The 9,848-nt window shown below is 41.2% G+C and overlaps 2 protein-coding genes across 2 annotated transcripts in view; one reads left to right on the forward strand and one right to left on the reverse strand.

Annotated features, from left to right (window-relative positions):
* DNAH12 (dynein axonemal heavy chain 12) overlaps positions 1 to 1,002 on the reverse strand; it is a 238,341-nt gene extending 237,339 nt beyond the window's left edge. Inside the window, exon 1 of the mRNA XM_059939970.1 lies at positions 625 to 1,002. The gene's annotated coding sequence lies outside the window, so the exon portion shown is untranslated. The remainder of the gene's footprint in view (positions 1 to 624) is intronic.
* A 290-nt stretch (positions 1,003 to 1,292) lies between these two features.
* PDE12 (phosphodiesterase 12) lies at positions 1,293 to 6,312 on the forward strand. Its single transcript, XM_059939971.1, has 3 exons — positions 1,293 to 2,699; positions 3,688 to 3,766; positions 4,284 to 6,312. The coding sequence occupies exons 1-3, from the start codon at positions 1,392 to 1,394 to the stop codon at positions 4,724 to 4,726; spliced, it is 1,830 nt and encodes a 609-aa protein (XP_059795954.1). The 5' UTR covers positions 1,293 to 1,391; the 3' UTR covers positions 4,727 to 6,312.
* Positions 6,313 to 9,848: the final 3,536 nt, after the last annotated feature.

Here is a 9,848-nt window from a genome sequence, read left to right on the forward strand (position 1 = left end):
CGAGGTGTAACCACTGGACCGCCAGGGAATTCCCACATTTTCTAATAGGGCTTTTATCTTTCAGCTTATTTAAGATTGAGTTCTGCAAAGATGCATGAAGAAAAATGCCATTTCAAAATTTATATTTGCTAATGTGGGTACTATGATACTATGAACTGGAGTACTGAGACTTATTTTGTTAAGTCAACTGATACAATGTAATGACTTTTACCCTACACTGTAGCCCCAGATTACATACATACCACCAGGCATCCAGTTACCTTGTCAAATGCTTGCTGCGTGGGGAGAGGGGAGGACAGGAATATACATTTCAAATGACTGCAAAATTCATCCTTCTTTTAGAAAAGGCTTATTTTCCTCACTGTAAGCCAGGGGAAAGGGTATGGCTTATTATTAGATACCCAATAAACAAACATTCTAGTTGTAGGAGACGGGAAAGTACATACAAACATCACTTATCGAGAGAAGCGAATTCTCAATTTGTTCTTTGAACCTTCAAGAGTTTTTTTTTTTCCTTCAGTTAATCACAGAGTATTAATTATATTCAACACAAACTCTGTTTCTTGAAATACTTTCTTCATTTGGCTTTCAAAGAAGCTACATTTCTCATATCCTCTTACTTACTGGCTATTCTCAGTCTCCTGTCATTCATTCAGCAATGTCTGTTTGGTCTTGAGCAGGTAACTTAATCTCTCTGGTCCTCACATCCGTAAAAGACGTTTTTAGCACAGTCACGGCTCACTAACTGGGAGCTACTATATATCGTTCGTAGTTACGACCACAAAAGCTCTGCTCCGCGCGCCGGCGCTGGCTAGGCCTGAGGTGAACCCACCACACCTCGGAAGAGGGTGAGCAACCTCGGGAATGCTGTGGAGAAGTGAGCAACACTTTCCACACCCGAAGCCAGGCTGGCAATCCGGCTGGAGTTCCCTACGCCCTCGCGCGAGGAAGCCCCAGAAGGCACGGAGTTAACAACCAGGAACTGCGCCAGCCTCCTCCGGGGAAGCGAAACCCGTGACACCACCCCAGCCAGTTCCGTCTTGGGCGCGCCTTCGCTTCCGCCCGCTAACTGCACTTTCGATAAAACCATGGAGTCTAATATTTCCCTCTGGAACTTCTATATTTTCTTCATTTTTCCAGTCTTATTACTCTGGTTATAGATAAAAATTAAGCTGGGATGGATTAGAGACAGGAGTGGCTATGGAAAAAAGGAGCTGGTGAGCGGGCCTGGCGAAAGTGCGTGGCGGGAGCACAGTGCGCCCTCTCTTCGCCGGCCGGAAGTTGAGGGACTGAATGGGTTCCGGAACCGGCGGCTGCGGCTCTTCTGTTTCTACCTGACGCTTAGCGGTCGCCCAACCTCAGATCTCGTCAGCCTCTGGGCCACCAGGTTCATGTGGAGGCTCCCAGGCGCCCGCGCCGCGCTTCGTGGGGTCCGCACGGCGGTGGAGCGGCACAGTCGGGCCGAGGCGGCGACTGAGACCGCGGCAGGCGCGATGGAGCGCGCTGTGGTGCGCTGTGTGCCCTCGGAGCCTAAGCTAAGTCTGTCGTTCGCGCTGGCCGACGGCAGCCACAAGAACATGCAGCGCGACCAGAGCGAGCCGCTGGGGCGGGCCCTCAGCCGGATCGCTACCAATGCCCTCAAAGGCCACGCGAAGGCGGCCGCCGCCAAGAAGAGCAGGAAGAACCGGCCAAACGCAAGCGGCGGCGTGTCCTGTGCGGGGCCTGGGCCCGAGCCGGCTGCAGCCTGCGAACCCGTGGTGAAGCTGTACTACCGGGAGGAGGCAGTGGCTGAAGACGTGCTCAATGTGGACGCCTGGCAGGACGGTGCGGTGCTGCAGATCGGCGATGTCAAGTACAAGGTGGAGCGCAACCCTCCCGCCTTCACCGAGCTGCAGTTGCCGCGCTACATCATGGCCGGCTTCCCGGTGTGCCCCAAGCTCGGCGTCGAATTTGGGGATCCCGCCGGCTCCCTCTTCCGCTGGTACAAGGAAACCAAACCCGGAGCGGCGGAACCTGAGGGCGGAGGCCCCTCATCGTTGTCTCCCTCTTCGCCCTCTCCTGGTTGGACTGAGACGGATGTGGACGAGCGCGTCTACACCCCGTCCAATGCCGACATCGGGCTACGGCTCAAACTTCATTGTACCCCAGGCAATGGGCAGCGCTTCGGGCCAAGCCGGGAGTTGGAAAGTGTGTGTCCAGTGGAGGCCGGGCCCGGCACCTGCACCTTTGACCACCGGCATCTGTACACCAAGAAGGTGACGGACGACGCTCTCATCCGCACTGTCTCCTACAACATCCTGGCCGACACATACGCCCAGACTGAGTTTTCGCGGACGGTCCTGTACCCGTACTGTGCCCCTTACGCCCTGGAACTGGACTACCGCCAGAACCTTATCCAAAAGGAACTCACGGGCTACAACGCCGACCTCATCTGTTTGCAGGAAGTTGACCGCAACGTGTTTACAGACAGCTTGGTGCCGGCCCTGGAGGCCTTTGGGCTGGAGGGCGTGTTTCGAATCAAGCAGCACGAAGGCCTGGCCACTTTCTACCGGAAGTCCAAGTTCAGCCTCCTTAGCCAGCATGACATTCCTTTCCATGAAGCCCTGCAGTCTGACCCACTTCACAAAGAACTGCTGGAGAAACTGGCTTTGTACCCATCAGCGCAGGAGAGGGTGCTCCAGAGGTCTTCTGTACTTCAGGTAGAGTCTGCCAGTCTCTACATACTCGTTCTGGAAGGGGCGCCGGGGCCGGGGGTGCTTATAGAGATGAAACAGTCCAGATTTTACTGAAAGGTGTTTGCTCTTGTATTTTCAGCATGTAATTTAGCCTTTCTTCCTTCCTTCATCATTGATCAGATACTTATTGAGTACCTGTAATACGCCAGGCACACTACAGCTTGCCTTGAACAAGACAAACAAGAACTTTTCATAGTGCTTATAATTTAGTGTTTAGCTAAATACAATAATTTAATAGGTAATATTTTCTTACTACTTGCCAAACACTGTTTTGACACATTTTAAAGAATTAAAATTTTAAGTCTCTGGCATGTTGTACAAAGTGCTCCGTAAATATTAGCTGTTATTTTAATTTTGGCTTATAGTAATCCTACTGTTCCCATTTTATAGATGTTATTCTAAAACTCTGTTGTCCAGAGTTTTTAGGTAGTTGGTTTTGTTCATAGTAAGAAGAGTAGCTACCATTTTTTGAGCACCTGTGTCTCATGCCTCTCTGAGTAAACTCATTTAATTGAATCCACACAATTAAATGTCCTCCTTGAGGTGGATGATATTGTCTCTTTTCTACTCATGATGAAGCTGGTTTAGGAAAAAGAAGTGCCCCTCTCCAGGTCACACTGCTGTAAATGGTAGAGTGGGTATTCAAAGCTAGTTCTGCCTGACTCCAAAGCCCACGCTTACCCACATAAAAACACGGTCTCCAACCTTAGTGTTGTCATCTAAAATGTATTCATGCTATCTCTGTATATTGGACTGTTACTAAAATGTTATGCTGAATCCCATTCATTTATATTACAAAACTTAAAACAAAATTAAATTTCATAATTTCAATCATACTTCATCAGCAGGGAGGCATATGGAATAAAATGTCGGTTCATCATATAGTTTTAGATTTTAAAAAAATTCAGATTGGGAAATAGCAACTGAACTTGGCATTTTCTGTTTATTTTAGGTTTCTGTTCTTCAGTCTACAAAGGACTCTTCTAAAAAGATATGTGTTGCTAATACCCATCTCTACTGGCACCCCAAAGGTAGGTTTTATTGGTTTTCACAAGTGGCTTGAACGTGGTAACGTAACATCGGTAAAAGCTGTTTTACACAAATACGTCTCTTTTTTTTTTGAGTTTTATTGAGATATAGTCGACACACAGCGCTATACAATTTAAGGTGTATGGCATAATGACTTACACATATTGCAAAATGATTATCACAATAAGTTTATTTAAAATCTATTACCTCATATAAATACCCCCAAAAAGGTTTTTTTCCTTGTGATGAGAACTTCTGGGGTTTACTCTCGTAGCACCTTTCAGATATACCACCCAGCAGTGTTAACTGTAGTCACTGTGTTGTATATTACATCCCCAATACCATTAATCTTATAACTGGAAATTTTGCCTTTTGACCACCTTCATCCAGTGCCTCCCCACACATACAAATACATATCTTGAATGTCACCCAGATACTGTGGTTTGTGAGTTTTTTCTTTCTTTTTTTTAACTTAAAGGCAACTTTAGAAAGTACTTAACACGTTTTTTATATTCATAGGTGGGTACATTCGTCTCATTCAAATGGCAATAGCCTTGGCTCACGTTAGACACGTCTCTTGTGATCTGTATCCCAGCATACCAGTTATATTTTGTGGGGACTTTAATAGTACCCCATCAACAGGAATGTATCACTTTGTCATCAGTGGCAATATTCCAGAGGATCATGAAGACTGGACTTCCAATGGGGAAGAGGAACGATGCAACATGTCTCTTACCCATTTCTTCAAACTGAAAAGTGCTTGTGGTGAACCTGCTTACACAAATTACGTTGGTGGCTTTCATGGATGTCTGGATTACATTTTCATTGACTTAAATGCTTTAGAGGTTGAACAGGTGATTCCATTACCTACTCATGAAGAAGTTACCACCCACCAGGCCTTACCTAGTGTTTCCCATCCCTCTGATCACTTAGCACTTGTATGTGATTTAAAATGGAAATAGATTTGTGTCTGATGGAATTTAAATCTGCTTTAGTAGGAAATTTAATATGAATCAAAGCTATGTGTAACCTTCAAAGAGGAAAACTAGGCACTAAGGTAAAATATTACCATACTAGTTATGTTCTAGTGTCTTCATTACATGACTATCATAATGGTTGCATAATATAGTTTCTCTACCCTTTTTTTTCTACACTTGGAGGAAAAACAAATATATTTATGACCAGCAGGAAGAACATTGGGTACATTTTATAAGTACTTTTTTTTTTACTAGTAATTAAGAATTTTGTAAAAAAAAAAATAACCATTTGAATGATCCTGTAATTTTTCTATCATAACACACATTTCAAATTAAATCATTTATATATAATTAGGGGGAAAGCACATACAAGTTGAAGTGAGAGGCTTAACTTCTGACACATGGAAGGAATAACATTAGGGTCTACCTCTACCTCAATTTGGTTAGCAATTTAATACAACTTCAGAGCTTTAACAAAAAATTAAAATATACCATTACCAATTCCTATTGCTTCTCATCTTTCATTTTTCAGTTATCGTAAGGTATCTTCATTCTCTTATTTTTAGGATTTTTAGTGTATGGTACAAATGGACATATTTATATTCCCATTCTTACTGCAGCTCATTTTAACTTTCAGTATGCAAGCACAATTTAGTATTTAAAGTGAACAATAACATCGTCAACTTGATCCTGTTGTCTTTAACACCCTTGCCCATGGAAAATGTTCATAAATCAACAGGGTATTTGACATATGATATTAGAGACTATAACACAATACATTAGATATGAGAAACTGCCTATTGATACGGGCTTGCAGTTGTGGATGAACCATGGAGCATTTCTGTGCTACAAGTATTTTCAAAATTGTTGGTTTTTCTAAATAGGAGAAAGGGAGAGTAGTAGTGGGGCTTTTGAGCATCTCTCGAATAAACTTCTTATAGACTTGAGCATTAATAGTTTGAGTTACAGGACACTGTATATGTAATTACATACTGTAAAAAAAATTTTAAATATGAAGCCAAACTCTTGAAAATTACAAAGTATAGTTTTACTGATTAGAGTCTAGCCTAGAGTAGTAACTGAGCTTTTCTAACTCAATTATCACCATACCTTATTTGTAATGCTTTAGCTGTTGCGCTCTTGTTCAAAAGAACCAAAATGTTCTCGTTTTTCTGCATTTAACTTGTAAGCTTAGATAGCTAGAGCTCACTTCAAGAGCTCTGATTTTCCAGTCATGAAGGCCTTTGTTCCACGTTTAGTCTCTAACCCGATACCATAAGAACTTTCATCTTTTGACAGAGTAGCCTGTATTTTCATATTCTGCTCACTATCCAATGTATTGTTTACTCTTAGTAATTTTGAGAAAGAGCGTTTTACTTGCACTTCAGATTGAACCTTGAAGTGCTTAAAAGTACGTGCCGGAAAAATTAAGGTGGCAGTTTCTTGGGATCTTGTTTAGAAAAAGCTGTAAGTGAAAAATTGATGCTACCAAATTGTGCCTTCCTAAAAACCATCTTGAGAGCATTTTTTAACATCAGTTTACAAATACAGAAATAATATTGAAGCCAGAATCTGATTCTTTTGCAATTTTTTTTTCCGTTTTAATATTTGGTTTTGGTTTGCTTTCAAACAAACATGTTGACAGGACTTACTACAGTACGTTGAGAGAAAAAGTTTAAGCAAAAAGTTGAGAAACATAAAAGAAAAAAGTGTAACATGACATCCTCATGCCCATGAGAAAAACATACAGGTCCTGTATTAACGCCATGGCTAGCTAGATGGAACTCTGGTCAGAAAAATTCTAAACACTTATCAAACATTCCACATCCTGATACTTTAAATTTGATATTTGCTGACTAAACAATGATCAGATTGTACACAGGCATTTCAGAATATTAGAATATAGAATATTATTTTGAAGTGCATATACTTTGGTCAAATCTCTAGCATATAGATATGTTCGTATGATTAGTCCAAATGTAGGGAACACTAAGAAAACTGTATAAATAGCATACCAAAATGTCCTTGTATATGAGCTAGAATAAAGTGTTATTCAGAAATGTTTGTGTTTAAAGCCATCTCTGTGATTGAATTTTTCTATTACATTTAGATTTTTTTAGTACATTTAATTATAAAATACGGAAAGTAGCAACTCTGGTGAACCACATTTTACGATGTTACAAGTTCTTGCTATGGGAATTAACATTCTGAAAATTTTGTGTTATCAATTACAAACTACTGAGACTATTACAGAACACACTATCCTGTGAAATGAATTCTTATACAGTTGCCACTACAGACATACACACTGGTAGTTCATTAGTGAACAAATCATTTCAGGCTACGTGATGTTCTTTAAAATTCTAGAAACTAAAATCAGTTGTTTCAAATTTTCAAGAATTTTACTGGTTGGTGACGTTTTTGAGTCATCAAAATGTGGTGGTTTCAGTCCAAAGGTATATCTCTGAGCAACATAATAACATAAGGGGGAGAAGTCCAAAGAACACTACTGTGGGAAAATCTCCCTGGTGGAAATTAATACCTTTAGATCTCATATTCTCCAGCTATGAAATACAGGCAGAAATTCCCTACAAACGAGTCCGAGACAAAACCAAAACCCATATATAATGAAAAATAAGTTTGCACTACTAGTTTATCGTTAAGACCCACATGGCAACTCAGGAGGGAAAATCTTTCCTAATAGCCAACCAGTTTTCCAAACATAATTCAAAAACATTTAAATGTGGGAATTCCCTGGCAGTCCAGTGGTTAGGACTCCACGCTTCCACTGCAGGGGGCAGGTTCAATCCCTGGTCAGGGAACTAAGATCTTGCATGCCAGGCAGTGCGGCCAAAAAAAAAAAGAAAAAAAAAGCAGAAATCAATGACATTAAACAACAAGAAATCAATAGAGAAAATCAACTAAACCAAAAGCTGGTTCTTTGAAAAGATGAATAAAATTGATAAGCCTCTAGCCAGACTGAGGATACAGATTACCATTATCAGAAATGAAAGTAAGGACATCACTACACATCCCATGGACTTTAAAAGACAGTTTGGGGGGCTTCCCTGGTGGCGCAGTGGTTGAGAATCTGCCTGCCAATGCAGGGGACACGGGTTCAAACCCTGGTCTGGGAAGATCCCACATGCCGCGGAGCGACTAGGCCCGAGAGCCACAACTACTGAGCCTGCGCGTCTGGAGCCTGTGCTCCGCAACGGGAGAGGCCGTGACAGGGAGAGGCCCGCGCACCGCGATGAAGAGTGGCCCCCGCTTGCCGCAACTAGAGAACGCCCTCGCACAGAAACGAAGACCCAACATAGCCAAAAATAAATAAATTTATTAAAAGACAGTTTGGGGACTTCTTTCCCTGGTGGTCCAGTGGTTAAGACTCCATCCTTCCAATGTAGGGGGCTTGGGTTTGATCCCTGGTTGGGGAGCTAAGATCCAACATGCTGCGCAGCGTGGCCAAAAAAAAAAAAAAAAAAAAAAAAAAAAAAAAAAAATGGCAGTTTGATCCCAGTAAATATCTGGAAATAATTATTACTACATATAATTCTGTGTATACACTAATGAAAATGAAGTCTCAGTAAATGAGACACTGATACTCTGGAAGATTAAGATAAACATTTCACTTACGTTTTATTTTCAATGAAGAATATATAAGGTAGGGGCTTCCCTGGTGGCGCAGTGGTTGAGAGTCTGCCTGCTAATGCGGGGGACGCGGGTTCGGGCCCTGGTCTGGGAGGATCCCACGTGCCGCGGAGCAACTAGGCCCGTGAGCCACAACTACTGAGCCTGCGCATCTGGAGCCTGTGCTCCGCAACAAAAGAGGCCACGATAGTGAGAGGCCCGCGCACTGCGATGAAGAGTGGCCCCCGCTTGCCGCAACTGGAGAAAGCCCTCGCACAGAAACGGGGACCCAACACAGCCATAAATAAATAAAATTTAAAAAAAAAAAAAAAAAAAAAAAAAAAAAAAAAAAAAAAAATATATAAGGTAAAGGGGGGAATCCATGGAAGCAAACATGTAACAAAATACCACCACAGAAAAGCAACTGAATGATTTGAGACAAAAGACAATGGGGAATATTATGGACAACAACAACAAAAAAGCCTATTAACAGAGGGACAGAAAACAGAAAATGGTTCTATCCTCAACTCTGATGCTGCTAGTCAGCCTTTAAGGGAACCACAATTCCTCTTCAGCTTCTCTGTTAACATACTTATCAATTATTTGACAGAGTATTTTTTAATCTGTGAGTATAATCAACTGTTCTGTATAATACGGGAGGGTCACAGAGACCTCTTTTTGATTGATCAACACTACGTTTAACATTTGTGTAAACAGTAAGCATTGAATATAGTGTCAAGTATTTCATAAAAGAGTACTGATCATGTCAATAAATTATGACAGTGATAGTGATTTTATAAGTTTGCATTGTTTTCAAAGAATGTTAAAACACAGTGAAAGGCATTCTAGGGATTATCTCTCAATTTATACTTTTTCCCAAAGCATTTACTCACTTCTACTTGGAAAAAAATGGAACTTCTCAATTTAATTTAAAAACAAAAACAAAAAACTACAACCAGGACTGAAGAAAAAGAATAATTTCTTGGGCTAAAAACATGCCAAATCACCAAGTTAATGTTTTCTTTAAAAAATAAAAAAGAACAAGCAATCTTGCAAATCTTTATTTAACCCATTTAGCAAAAATTAGGCAATTTTAGATTCCTAATGCAGTCATTTCCAACAATGGTAGTAAGAGCTGCCATATCTTGAAAGTAAGATTATATGGATTCTCTTTATTCTATCTTCAGAGTTCATGAAAGCACCTTTGACTTACTTGGTTTAGTTTTTTTTAAATTAATACAACAATGGTAATTTAACTATGATCCTATCATTGAACCTACTGAAATTTTGTATCCCCTAGTTGAACCCCATAAAAACCACACACACTATATACCTTATCTTAGTTTTATCCAAGAAATGAGACCTTTCTTATTCGGAGGGAAGAAGAATTCATCCGGTGGGCTAGAGAAGATGCACTTAATGAAATAACAAAAGTTTCGCATACACTTTCTCCCAGTAACCTGTTTCACAATCACCA

This window comes from Balaenoptera ricei, chromosome 11, assembly GCF_028023285.1.
Source record: "Balaenoptera ricei isolate mBalRic1 chromosome 11, mBalRic1.hap2, whole genome shotgun sequence".
Classification (NCBI taxonomy): domain Eukaryota; kingdom Metazoa; phylum Chordata; class Mammalia; order Artiodactyla; family Balaenopteridae; genus Balaenoptera; species Balaenoptera ricei.

What these genes read in the sequence shown, in the direction of transcription:
- PDE12 (XM_059939971.1), top strand. Translation starts at nt 1,392, where the DNA reads ATGTGGAGGCTCCCAGGCGCCCGCGCCGCGCTTCGTGGGGTCCGCACG. An exon ending in AGAGGTCTTCTGTACTTCAG is followed by an intron (nt 2,700 to 3,687) that starts GTAGAGTCTGCC and finishes TGTTTATTTTAG; the next exon opens with GTTTCTGTTCTTCAGTCTAC. An exon ending in TCTCTACTGGCACCCCAAAG is followed by an intron (nt 3,767 to 4,283) that starts GTAGGTTTTATT and finishes TTATATTCATAG; the next exon opens with GTGGGTACATTCGTCTCATT.